The 13358-nt window shown below is 50.4% G+C and overlaps 3 protein-coding genes across 3 annotated transcripts; 2 read left to right on the top strand and 1 right to left on the bottom strand.

Annotated features, from left to right (window-relative positions):
• Nucleotides 1-2976: 2976 nt before the first annotated feature.
• On the top strand, nucleotides 2977-3339 carry CGCA056_v010905 (uncharacterized protein; the record flags this gene model as incomplete). Its single annotated transcript, XM_037326152.1, has 1 exon — nucleotides 2977-3339. One exon carries the CDS (start codon nucleotides 2977-2979, stop codon nucleotides 3337-3339), a length of 363 nt encoding a protein of 120 aa, XP_037175246.1.
• A 1251-nt stretch (nucleotides 3340-4590) lies between these two features.
• Nucleotides 4591-6497, bottom strand: stcS-0 (putative sterigmatocystin biosynthesis P450 monooxygenase stcS; the record flags this gene model as incomplete). Its single annotated transcript, XM_037326151.1, has 4 exons — nucleotides 4591-4665; nucleotides 4731-5176; nucleotides 5234-6163; nucleotides 6251-6497. The coding sequence occupies 4 exons, from the start codon at nucleotides 6495-6497 to the stop codon at nucleotides 4591-4593; spliced, it is 1698 nt and encodes a 565-aa protein (XP_037175247.1).
• A 4386-nt stretch (nucleotides 6498-10883) lies between these two features.
• mx1-0 (Interferon-induced GTP-binding protein Mx1) lies at nucleotides 10884-13125 on the top strand (the record flags this gene model as incomplete). The annotated part of the gene is made up of 3 exons (XM_037326150.1): nucleotides 10884-12257; nucleotides 12313-12840; nucleotides 12895-13125. The coding sequence occupies 3 exons, from the start codon at nucleotides 10884-10886 to the stop codon at nucleotides 13123-13125; spliced, it is 2133 nt and encodes a 710-aa protein (XP_037175240.1).
• Between the last annotated feature and the right edge of the window lie 233 nt (nucleotides 13126-13358).

Below are 13358 nucleotides of genomic sequence, written 5' to 3'. Positions count from 1 at the left end.
TCGCGGCAATGGTGGAAAGGTAAGGAAACGACAGCACTAGTGCAGGAACAGCCCTATGACTTGCGCATCGTGCTTGGAGCTAGGCGAAGCTACTGTTCCCGTGCGGGGGAACCAGCTTCTCTTCAAGGGTACTACCCAGTATGCGCCTTATTCAGTCGTTGTATGATCACCGTAAGAGGCAGGTGAACGTGTATAAGACAGTTCACTATGACGAACCATCAGCTTAGCTACTGTAGGATACCTCGCCCTGTCACCACGATTCAGCTTCTTCCCCACCCGCGCGTTTCCGAGTTGCGACGGGCTTTCCCACCCGGTTTGCGGCTCTGCCCCAGGTTACCTTACCTGCACAACATTGCCGCAGGGCGAGTCGCTCTTCTGCTCGATGGGATGAAGGACCGCCGACACAAGCGGCAAAGTACGCTTTCCTTCATGAAACCCTGCGGTTTTCTGTCCGCTCTTGAGTCCGTCCACTAGGCCGCTGCGCGCCCCCTCCACCTGCGACAAATCGGGAGTTGTTTGTGCCGGTGATGGGATCATCTAAAGAATAGAGTCCTCTGTAAGCGCCTTCAACTGTCGACGATATGAGTCCAGAACACAGCTTCACATGGGCTGGTTCGTCGTTGAGAAACCCAGATCTTCGAGCCGAGTGTGTCATCGAAACATCAGAAGTTTCCACGGGAAAACGGCCACCACGGCGCCATCGAGGACAGAGCACGGGCTTAATTGAAGCTGCACAGACATATTTTATGGGAGATATTATATGGCCAAGTCGTCTCCCGCGTTATAGATGCACGGCATTTTTAGCTCCTCGCTATCCATGCACCTCAACTTTGCGTCTGATGACTCAGTTATTATACACCTCTGCATATCTGAAAGGTTCGTCGTTCATACACCAAGCTTGAGCTGCAGCTTGCAGGCTTGGCTTGGTCCTTGCAGCGTCAATCTTTCGGTTTCTCATGTCAGCTCTGAGAGAGCTGAAACCCCGGCAGGGTATCCATAGCTCGGGTCGCTGCGCTCATAGGAGGAAGCTTTCCCTTTCTCTTCCCCAGCTACCCGTGGGATAAGCATATTTAACCTCCACGGTAGGAGCCTTGCAGCTATTAGCGCCGATGATCGTGCATATTTGACGCGTCTTGGCTATATTAGCTCATCCCTGAGAGCCTGAAGTGCTACAGGGGAGCAAGCAGTAACAATTTGCCCGCCTGTCGGCTGCAGCTGTGCCATCGGGATATGAACCGCGGGCTTTGAACTCAGAGACTGCTACTACTCCAACTAGACCACCTGCTGGCAACAGCGCCGACTTGACATCTCCCGCCGGCTGCTTTTCGAGACCCGTGTTGCTGAGAAATCACAACCCCCGATTTCTCGTAGCGAGGGCTTTCCGTCGATATAGTTGCCAAGTTTATAGTCATGTTTCTGATAATGTCGATCAAGTCAAAGACTCTTTGAAGTGAGTAAAACGTAATGAAGGAGGAATTCTTCGCCGAGGTGGTGTGTCCAGAGCTCGGAGAGCGAGAAAAGGTCCGAGCAATGAGGGGAACCCATAAACATCACGACGAAAGCGTCAATGAGACAATATCACAGATCAGTTTAAAGCGACTTTGGACGATATTCGACCCTATTCTCGGCCGATGCTAGCTCAAAATCGTGAATGTGATGCAGTCGTGAACTAGGTGATCGCAAACACCGGCCGCGTCGACGAGGAGCTAAGACGAACAATACCGTTGCCGGTTGGGCATCACCCGAGGCATCTGACCAGACGCAATCGACTGGAACCAGACGAACTCAACTGAACATGTGGATTGAGACTGGCATCTGAGGGCCAATCTGTTGAGGACGGCCAACCATAGCTCCTTCGACGCGCTGCGGGCAAGACGCGCCTCTACGAAATTAGAAACTGATACATGCAGGTCATAGCCTTAAGTGGTGCCGTTATCCATCCACATCGGATTTTTTGGTCTCGCTGTGAGGGGGAGGCTTGTACGTCGCCAAGAAGCGAATGATCTGCTGCGGCCGCCCAAGAGATTCGCCTGCCTAGCACAATTTGACGAGATCTGTAGAAAATCTAGTACGTGTTTCCCATTTAATTGGCAGCGTACTCGCGCTGTCAAAACACGCGGCCTACTGAAATATTCTAGAATGGCCCGGGCCGTAGCAGCGTACTTGAAGTGTCAAACAAGTTAGAAGTCAAGCTCAGCTCCGTTTTTGATTAGGTTTAGGAACTTTCAATCATGTCTCGACCTCCTAGATCGCTCTGCGCCGTGACATCGTGCAAGTTGGCCGAAATACCTGATACCTTTTCGCAACGGTCATGAGGCCATCGTGTTGCACGTGGTTGGACTGTCAACATTTGACAGATTGGTCAGCCGAAACTGAGTGCTTGACAGCCGTCTTATCCGTGCCATCTGCTGTGCATGTCATGGCGCTGACAGAAACGTCGGTGGCTTGTCAACTCGCAGTCAAGTTTGGAGCTAGTCATCTTACACACCGCTAAACTCGGCCTGACCAATATGGATTCTGCCCAGGATCTCCCAAGATCTGCAATGATTGTAACCTGCACAGCCTTGGGCGATTTAGTGGCAATATTAACTGCATTGGATCAAGCGATTAACTCGACTGATTCTTGATGTTTGACGTGTTGGTGCACCGCGGACTTTCCAAAGAACAAAAAACGGGGCGGCTAGGTCTGACAACAAGTGACCTGTCACGTCGCCGCTAATTAGCCTGGTGATTTCGAAGTTGCGGCGCAGCAGCCAGACAAAATTCCAACGTGATTCGGTTAGGCTGCCATATTAATGGTAGCCCCATTTCGAGCTCAAGTATTTAACAGCGTGGCATAATTCCAGACGATCAATCTAGAAGAAATTAGATCGCCAAACAAAGTCCGATTTGAACAGCAAGTTGGTATTCGACATATGTGTTAAAGTGTAATGCAGTGCTGATATTGGCCAGGACCACAAGATAGCATTCATCAACATGGTTTTCTGGAAGTCATCAGCCCAGGAGGGTGGCGACGAGGACACCCCCAAAAGGTCGCTCTACCAACGCTATGAAGACAAGAAGAACGGCCGCGACAAGGTCATTTCAGACGAGGACCTCCTGAAGTACACCGGCAAGACGAGAGAAGAGATAAACGCGTGGGCCAAAGATCGACCGGGCGTTGCAGGAAATCAGGCCGCGGGCACACTTGCTGCCGGCCCTGCAACGGGGTTTGGTGGCATGGCAACATCCGATGGCTTCGGCGGATGGGGGACTGATGCTGGGTCGGAACCGAAGTATCCGCCGCAGCAGAAGACGACTCTGGCGGAAGGTGGTAGTGGTGTCGGGTCGTCAAAGTAAGAAGTGTCACGATGGTTGCGAAAACGACGACGACAACAACAACGACAGGGTTATTATTAGAAATGGTCATGGCAGATAACGTTCAGACGTGTGGGCGCGTTCATCGCGTGGCATCCTGGGATGCGGGCGGTGGAGCTTGGAAACACTCGTTCGTCCGGAATAGTTTTATCTACTGTCTCATAAGATGATATGATAATGTCTGCGCCCTATGCATAGCAATTATTCAGAAACTTCTTTAGTGTGCCCTCAATCGTTTCTGATCACCGTCGGTGCACGACAGCTGCAATCCAAAGTGATGATGCGTATATCAGATGGGCTGTTGTCACTTTGGTCTGCCAAGAACGTGCCGAAAGTAGTCACAAAGTATCTTTAACAAACGGAAACATTGCAGTCAAGTAAGCTTATTGCCCAGCATTGCCAAGGGAATGAGAGTAGATCATCATGGATTCTTGAGATCATTGGGAAATGGTGCTTCAGTGATGGGTGTTGCCGCCTAAGTGACTCCATGGCGGCGAACAAGGTTTGAGATGCTTTTAATGCGCAGTAAATGTTCTCATTCTTTCAGCCCTACAATTATTGGTGACTCGGATATGTTCTGTGATGTTCGTGATAGCCGCGCTCTGATTAGTTGGAGCTTGTTATAACCGAGGACGAACCCCGGATCCGAAGAGTATAGTAGCCTGCCAGATGACTTCGTTTTGGCACCCCCATGTCGTTTCTAGCATTATGCCATCACATGTGTAGAACAGAGTTCGCCATACCATATTATTCACATCCATGAGTTGACCTGAGTCAGTTCTTCAAGCTTCGAGTACAAGCAAGCTGAAAGGGAGACTGATATTTCAGGCTACTCACTGCCCCTAGTCAAAACCAGCTTGGAGGCGAAGGTTGATGAGATTCTGCAGAGACAGATAGTCAATTCGTGTACTCATCAACTATTACCTATCCATGTGTCGTTGTTTTGCTTTGGCACAGGCCTAGATCACCAAAGTCAATCTAAGTCACGTTTTGCTAGCAACACACCATTTCATAGTCATGTACTCTTTCTCATTAAGCTCATTCTGATAGCTGACCAGAACATATGTACCGTAAGATAACACTGTCTAGATGACGTGACGATCATTCAGTCGAATCGTACAACTCTGCGCGCGTGAAGACGGACGTCAGTCAAACATCTTCTCGAGCAAAGCTATTTTCATTCGGTCCTCTATGGGACGGTTTCTCTACCGTTTCCCCATATCTGGCATCATTTCAAGCCTTGGGCTTGTTCTTGAGCTCGACTCTCAAGTGCATACCGTCCACAGGCTTCGAAGTAACCAGATCGGTCTATCACATTGCGAGTCAGTAGGAGCGCGCTGTGAAGCGGTGTTCATAATCAGTGCGGTACTTACAGAAAACAGGGTTCCCTTGGTCTTGTAGTATCCTCTGTCATCGAGTTGAGGCTTGCCCTCTTCCGTAAGATCCAGCTCGCCCAAGCCAACCTTGACAAACTCGAAATGTCTCGCGATAATCGCCAGCACAACCTTGGACTCCAGGTTTGCAAGCTCGGATCCGGTGCAACGTCTGGGGCCTCTCTCATACGGTCTGAAGGAGCTGTCGGGGATGTTGGCGGCGTCGGGGCCCAGCCAGCGCTCGGGTCTGAACTCGTCCTTGGTCTCTCCGAAGATCTTGGGGTCTCTCTGAATGATGTAGGCTCGCGGGCTCAAGCAGAGACCGTCGACAACAAGGGGCTGGCCATTGGGCAGGGTGATGGTGTAATTGGCACCCTTAGGGGCGACACGAGCGGTGGTTCCGGGCGGGTGGAGACGCAGGGCCTCTTTGATGATGGCGTCGGTGTCTAAGTGGATTAAATGTCAGCATTTTCAATGTTGCATCGATGATGAGTGACACTTACAAGGGAGTCGAGCCAAGAGCTTTCCGGCCTGGGGACCAGAGAGCTGCTCGATGACGGACTTGGGGCTGGGGTCGGGACCGAAAACCTCGTCGAGTTCTTCCTTCAGATCCTTGGCAGACTGCGGACGTCTGTGAAGCTCGTAGAAACACCACTGCAGCAGAATACTAGTCGTGTCGTGGCCGGCAAACAGGAATCCTCGGCAAGTGTCGCTGGTCTGTTGGAGAACCTCGGGGGTCAATACGTCGATGTCGTGAAGACTCAGCGCTGCCACACTGCGGGATGCAGTCGCGAGGCCGGCCTTGAAGTCCTTGTGCTGTCTGATAATCTCTTCCTTGAGTATAGCGTCGAGTTCCTTGTCAAGACGTCTGATCTTGCGCTCGTTCTCCGAGAAGTATCTCCGAAGCCAGTGCTTGCCCAGCTCGCGCTTGATGTAAGCGTGGGACAGGGCGCGGTATGTCGTCAAGACCTTGCTTTGCTTGCCCTCAACCTGAGCGTTGAGGTCCATGTCGAAAGTCACGATTCCAATGACGTCGAAAGCCAGGTTCGTGGTGTACTCGTCAATGTTGAAGGCCTCTCCGGAAGCAGCCTTCTCCTCCATCAGGTTAATGAAAAGCTCCGTCTTGTCCAGAATAACCTTGACCAGGGAAAGCAGATGCTGAGGTTGCATGCCAGGCAAAATTCTCTTGCGAAGGCCCTTCCATTCCTCGCCGTCAGTGGTGACAAGAGATCGCGCTCCGACCAAGGGAGCAAGATCTTGCATAGCCGGGTGCTTGGGGACACTAGTGCTGTACTGCTTCGTGGGCTTGGTGACCTGCTCTGCGACATCGTTGTTGAGAATGAAGAGAATCATGAAAGACTCCATCGGGCGCCAATCAACCAGGAGAACGGGAGGGAAGCCAAGCTTCTGAGCTTGCTCGTAGAGGAGTTCATCTACAAAATCATTCATGTTAGCGATTCTCGAAGATGCTTCACTGTTCGCCATTCGCTCGCAATCGGCAATGGCTGCGCGGAACGTACCGAAAGACCTTCGAGGGTCGCCCAGCGCAGCGGCCTTCTCGATCCATGGCCAATGTCCTCTGTTCGGGTCGGCCTCCTCAGGCTGCGGGAAATGTGAAAACAGCTTGATGTCGAGGGGATCAGCCTTCGTCCTCCTCAGGTGGAAGGCCACGGCGAGCGGGATCGCCGCCAAGATGAGAAGCTTCCATTGCAGGAGGGGAGCTAGAGAAGCCGCGTCGAGCTTATTGAAGACGCTGAGCAAAGCCATCTTGCAATCTGGGGGAGCTGCACCGACAGCTCGACTTGCCCGCGAATGAATGAGAAACGGTGGCTCAGGATGGAATGCCCAAACTATCCAAAATTTCTGGCTGCGCCATTTTTGGAGGGGTACAGCAGGTATATGTTGGCCGAGGAAAAAACAAACCACTCATGTAACTGTGTGCTTATGACGAGCGTCGCAACGGGCTCCGACGATCGTCCATCGTCGGTAATGCCACCCTAGTCGCTGTGCCTTGACGAGGGTTCTTCAACAGCAAACCCATGTGAAATGGTGCTGTACGTACTGGACAACAGGTACAAGCAGTTCTCCGGCTGCGAGCCCACCAGTTCTCCAAAATTTGCCCAGACAAAATTTCCTCCCCTCCTCATTGAGCAGCTCGCCCGCACGCCGAGTACATCTGGCAGTTGACGGGAAACGCCGCCCATTGCCGTGGCTGGGAGAAATGAACAGCCCACTACCCGTTGAGGGTTTCATCCATCCCGCTTTCCAGTTAAATTGCGGTTAAACCGACGTAATGCCAAGCCCCAGTGTGGATGGGCCTGTGGGTGGAAAATTCTTCAATGGCGAGACTCTGCGATGCAGCTCCTCGAATCAGATGCATCTCATCTAATCTGATGGCATCTTATCTGATCCGATGTACCCTCCGATGTTACCTTCCTCATACAAAAGCGGGTCATTAGCGGGAATCCGAACCCTTAATGCGCCGACCACGGCATCCCGGAGACATCCGCATGCAGCTGTCCTCAAAAGGGCTGATGGCGCCGTCTCTGTCCCGGTCGCAAAATTTTGTGTGCTTCATGTGCCTCTGTGGTTCGAAAATGGCTGCCCTGATCTGATAGCATCGATGATAGCCTGCCATGCTGTCAGCAAATCGTCTGAACCTTAACCAAATGTGGGTGTCTGTACATCGAGAGCGGAGTCAAGCTTGTGAAGAACATACGAGCTGTGCTCCAGTCCAATCAAAGCTGTGGACTGGCAACTTGTGCGGAGAAATCTGGGTCAACTTCCTGACGCCATCTACGCTAGCCGCCGGCGGGATGCCTAAACACGAAAGGTGTGAACCTGATTATTCACGTCTCAAGTCTAGGTATTGAAGCAATTCAACCAGACCGTTGTAAAGGTACTTTTGAGAGCTGTCTTCAGGCTTTTGCCATCTAAAGATATAGAAATGTAGTTCTGCTTACCTGCGGAAAAGCAAAACCCGGTTTTGGGACATTGATAGTGACATCAATCACACATCTTGTCCTTAACTACCCTAACATCAAATAGCTAGCTCCCACGTGTCAACGTACAGTTCGCCAGTGCAGATCAATTACCTTTTCATTCTAATGAACTAACTGGATTCTCTTCGGGGGAGACTTGTTAACTTGTTACACAGGTCTTCACTGTTAGAAGTAGGCCTTATCCGTTCGAGCCCCAAGATCTTGGAGATTCCGATCATTGACTGCCCGGACTGACGATGTTGAGCTTTTGCGTCACGAACATCTGCTAAGTAAAGGACGAGCCTGGTACGCCTCCCGAACGTTCGGGTCGTTGGGGCCTCTGCCATCCTTGTCATACAGTTGCCAAGCGGGGTTTCTCCAAGAACCCGTCGGCGATCTCACATCGGATAGCATTTCACATAGGGCCATGCTCTTATCAGTTGGCAAGGATTTCTGATTAAGGCATTTGATGTTCAGCTATGGACAGATAGAATTACTTGTTTTCTTCGAAAGCTCCATGTATAGGAATTGCACTCATACAGCATGCCGTCGCAGAATTAACAGTGAACCAAACTCATAGAAGTGAGTGGTTTTTCAGTTGCACGCTTTTTTTGCCACCATTTGAACTAGGCGAGAGGGCGGATGGATGTACTGACCAAACCCATAACATAGATATGGATATAGATGACTGTTCCGCTTGTAGCGAAATATAACTAACTGATGTGAAGTCGTTCTTTCACGGCCATCTTTTGAATGTAGATTGAAAGATATTGCTGTTTTGGTGTAAGGTTCTGGGGCCAACCCTGTTTCGTTGGTCGCGTCGGGGGGCTCGTAGCTATGTTGGTCAGAGCTGCATGTTGGTGTGGCTAGGTAGATAACTCGGTGGCATACCCTATATAGTCTAGGCAGCATTCAAAGTCGAGGTCAAGAGTTTCTTTCAATCGTGTTCTATAAAGCTTCATGGCTTTTGGCTGGAGAGACTTTACCACGAAAGTTCCGCACGGTTCATCTTCTGATTCCTCTCGCAAACTTCGCTACCCCTCCTTGATGTCTGATGGTCCAAAATATTCAGTTAAAATAGACGACGTCAAACGACCGTCGATGAGAAGACAAAAAAGCATTGAAGGTTTGTTTCCCCCAATGACAGGGGTATACGGAGTGATTTCATTTATAATTAACGTTCTCCTTGGTCAGAGTGGTCTGAGACGATGAACCTTAAGATTTTCTCCAGCACGACTTACTCCATGAATTGTTGCATGTCGCTACCGATACACGCCCATCATACACTATCACGAACCTACACAATGGCTACGGAGTAATAAACACCAAAGTTCTCGACGAATTTTCAGTAGGGACAAATCCAACTCCAATGCAAGAGAACTAGTACAATTGTTTTGTTAACTATAACACATAATCATGTGACAATCCCCCAAGTTGCTTCGACCACAGCATTTATGACCGTCTGTAGAACGCCTGGTGTACGAAGTATGGAGGAATCCCTCGCCTTGCCTATATTTCTCACATTCACCCTTGACAATGGAATACATTTCGTTCATATGCCATTAGTGCTGAAGCATTGACACACCATAGCTAAAAATGCACTGTTCGGCCAACTCTCTCTACGAATGATCGGTTATCAGCAGCCGGAAGCCTATGTTTCGGACTTTAATATAAGCCCGACGCCAGACTTGATGTCACCACGTCCGGTATCGACTCATATCTCTAGTATGTGGGTAGATCCTAAATTGGACTGGAATCTCAAGGATCTGAGTCTCTTTGGCTAATCGATGGGCCGATTACCGCCCTCTCTGGTGCTAACACCTACACGTCTCCTGGGCCATGGTAATTGATTCTATGTGCCGTACATCTCATGCTTGGTAATAAAACTCTTCATTCATGCTGTCGGTTACATAAGCCTTCGTCGAAACGAAGTCTTGTCTGGGAATCGCTGATTTCAGTTCGTCGCCACAACCAGCTCCAGCGGCGTCCTTGGAGGCTCAAGCTAAAACATTTCCTCTGGTGGTAGAGAGAATATGTTGCGGGACCTAAATAATCTTAAGTTACGCTTTGGGTTTGCTCGTGTCGGTGAAATGTCCGGATCACAATACTCCACCGATCGCTTCACTGTCTTGGGTGACCTAGACGAGATTGAGCCGACGACGTGCCGATAGATAATTGCATATGATGCAAGACTACCAATTATTTACTAAGGCAGTCAGTTTACATGTGACAGCATTTGATCTTTTGGATACCTTCACATGTTCGATGTTTGGATAAGATGAAAACAGCGGGTTCTAGGTTTGTTGAGATGCTACCTAACTGTTCGTGTTAGATACCCGACACCTTTATCAGATAGCCGGGGTACCGCGCGGTTTACAGACTTGTGATGGTAACTTCCATCATTGAATCCACAAGTGCATGTGATTTCGGGTGTTACTTTCATGGCATCTGAACCAACAACCCCCTGGGTCCTGCGAAGATAACACTAACAATATGGCATTCTCACCGGGCACCGTAGTCAGCGGTCTCTTCGCTGTAACTTTGCGATTCTTATCAAGATGAGGCTAGACCTCAAGAAGATTTGACGAACACGTGTGGGAAGCCGGACGCCCGAACATCTATCGGGGTGGGAACGGGACGTGACGTTGACGGGAGCTTAACTCAAATCATGTTCGAGCCTCAAGATCACATGTAAGAGGCCCGAAACTGTTGAGAACCATGAGCTTGATCAATCACACTTCAGAAAGTGAGAGCAAGAAACCAGAATTGAATCCAGAGCCGCATATCCTTTCAATCACAAGCCAAATTCTCGTGGGCTGACGTCTTCCGTGTCATCTGTGATAAGCAACGACACGCGAAAATATGCTTTGCAGATGCAGAATCTAGAGAATTGCGTAATCTTTCAGTTGAGGCCTACAATGCGCTTTCAGTCGGGCAGTTCCACGGTAAGTAGTCCCGGATCATGTTGTGCTGCGACTTCACGTGTTGAGTTTCGACCCCTGAGTCATTTAAGGCTGTACTGACGATAATGAAGAAGCAGTGAATGCAATATTTAACAGGTGCAAATTGCCACTCGCTAATTAGTTCCGTCTATCGCATACAGCGCTCCTGCTTTAGAAACCTGCCCGACTAAATTCACAACGACAATTTCAAGCCCTGTATTGTAATGACAATGGCTGTCGCAAGTCCCATCAGACCTACGCCTCCTTCCATGGGCCTTCGCTCTCAGCGATCCACCCATCGTCTCAACCAGATTGAGAAAATCCGCGCCAACGGAATCGGCGATCTGGTTGACCTGCCTCAGTTGGTGGTTTGTGGAGATCAGTCGGCCGGCAAAAGCTCCGTTCTCGAGGGTATCACTGGCATTCCCTTCCCTCGTCAGGAGGGCCTCTGCACTCGCTTCCCCACTGAGATTACACTTCGTCATTCCACTGGCGCATTCCGATGCACAGCAACCATTAGGCCTCATGCTGGCCGGTCCGCTGGGATCTCTCAGATTCTCCGCGGCTACCAGCGCGAGATGAAGGAGGATCTCTCAGATCTTCCAACCGCCATCGAGGAGGTCTCAAAGCTCATGGGAATCCGCGGGTTCACTTCCTCCAATGACGACTCTGCTTTTGCCTCAGATGCTCTCAGGATTGAGATCACCGGGCCCATCGGACTGCAACTCAGCGTAGTTGATCTCCCTGGTCTCATTTCCGTTGCGAATGAGGAGCAGTCGGAGGCAGACGTCGAAGCGGTCCACAGCATGGTCCGAAGCTACCTTCAAAGCACCCGCACAATCATCCTAGCTGTCGTTCAAGCTGGCAATGACGTCGCAAATCAGGGCATCATCAAGATCGCCCGCGAGTATGACCTGGATGGTCAGCGTACTGTCGGCATCATCACCAAACCTGACCTCATCAACGCCGGCACTGAGGCGAAACTAGCCAACATTGCCAAGAACAAGGATTCAATCAAGCTTAAGCTTGGCTTTTTCCTCCTGAAGAACCCTAGCCCTGTCGAGATGAAGGCTGGAGGAGATGCTGCCACCCGCTCTAAACGGGAGATGGAATTTTTCTCTTCCGGTGCCTGGAAGACTCAGAATCTCGACATGAGCCGTGTCGGTGTTGATAACCTCAAGTCTTACCTCCAGGACCTCTTAGATGCTCATCTTGAAAGAGAGCTTCCCAAGGTCAGGGACGAGATCAGACGGGTGCTCGGTTCAACAGAGGATGATCTTAAGTCTATGGGTCCCGAGAGACGGTCGCTCAACGACATCCGTTCCTTCATGACCAACCTCAGCATGCGCTACTACCAGCTCGCCGAGGCTGCATTGGCTGGCAACTACCACAGCACCGACCAGCAATTCTTCTCCAAAGACAGCGGTACCCGTCTTCGCGCGATCGTCCATCAAGAGAACGGTAACTTCTCGGCGGAGATTCGCGACTATGGCCACAAGAGGCAGATAGTCGGTGAAAGTAGCCCAAAGAAGTCTGGGACTTCTACACCTGACGGGCTCCAAATCTTGGTCACCAAGGAGGACATGATCGATTGGATTCATTCGGTAACTCAATGCGCTTGGTCCATGGAGATGGTTGCGCTTTTGCTAACTTCAACAGACCTACCTCCAAACCAGAGGTCGCGAGCTGCCCGGGAATTATAATCATGTCCTTCTCGCCGAATTGTTCCATGAGCAATCCAGCCCATGGCGTGACATTGCCGAGCGGCATGTTTCAACCGTCTTTGACCGGGTTTCCAAGTGGGTTCACCAAGCCATCACTCGTCTCTTCCATGAGGAACACCTTCGCAGGGACATCGACGCCATTTGCCAACACAAGCTTGAAGACTCTCGTGAGAAAGCCTTTGAAGAGCTCAACAAGATTATGGCTGATGAGGAGCGCCATCCTATTACGTACAATCATTACTACACGGACAACATACAGCATGCGCGCAGCGACTTGCAAAAGGCCGGTCTCCAGAGCGCTTTGACGTCGACCTTGGAAAATGGTTGGTCTAGCAAGATTGACACTATTACCGATGCTTCCCAGATGAAGAAGTTCTTGAATTGTCTGCAACCAAAGATTTGCGTGGACATGGATGCACAGGCTTGTGAGGAGGCGCTTGCGGGCTTGAATGCGTACTACAAGGTGTGTAGCCCCCAAGCTCACTTCTCAGACGCTCCTTCTAACAGGCATGTGAAGGTCGCCATGAAGACTTTTGTCGACAACATATGCAGACAGGTTGTTGAGCGGCACATCTTGTCACCCTTGCCTGAAATCTTCTGGCCAGCCACGATCTCCCAGCTGTCTGACGACGAGCTCGTGAGAATCGGCACGGAGCCTGAGAAGGAGATTGCTCGGCGACAGAAGCTCAGTGCCTCTGCCCAAGGACTTCGAAGCAGCTTGGTAGACTTGCAAAGCATCTCAGGTTAGCTTGTGCCTGATATTTGTGTGCTTTGTAAGAAGATGGCCTAGATAGATCGAGTGTTCACTGATCCCTGTAGGTGGTTCTTTTGCTAGACGTGCGAACAGAGTGCTGCTGTTACTACTGAGAATAGATGCTGCGCTGACGTTTGCTTTATTTTATGCTTGGTTGGTAACGGGCGGGCTACGAAAATTGGAGGTGGCGTTACAAATTTGGAAGGCTCTGGTTCAAATTCACTCAC

This window comes from Colletotrichum aenigma, assembly GCF_013390185.1.
Source record: "Colletotrichum aenigma strain Cg56 chromosome Unknown KSG_Cg56_contig07, whole genome shotgun sequence".
NCBI lineage: Eukaryota > Fungi > Ascomycota > Sordariomycetes > Glomerellales > Glomerellaceae > Colletotrichum > Colletotrichum aenigma.
Note: the sequence above shows the minus strand (reverse complement) of the source record. Positions and strands in the feature narration are given on the sequence as shown.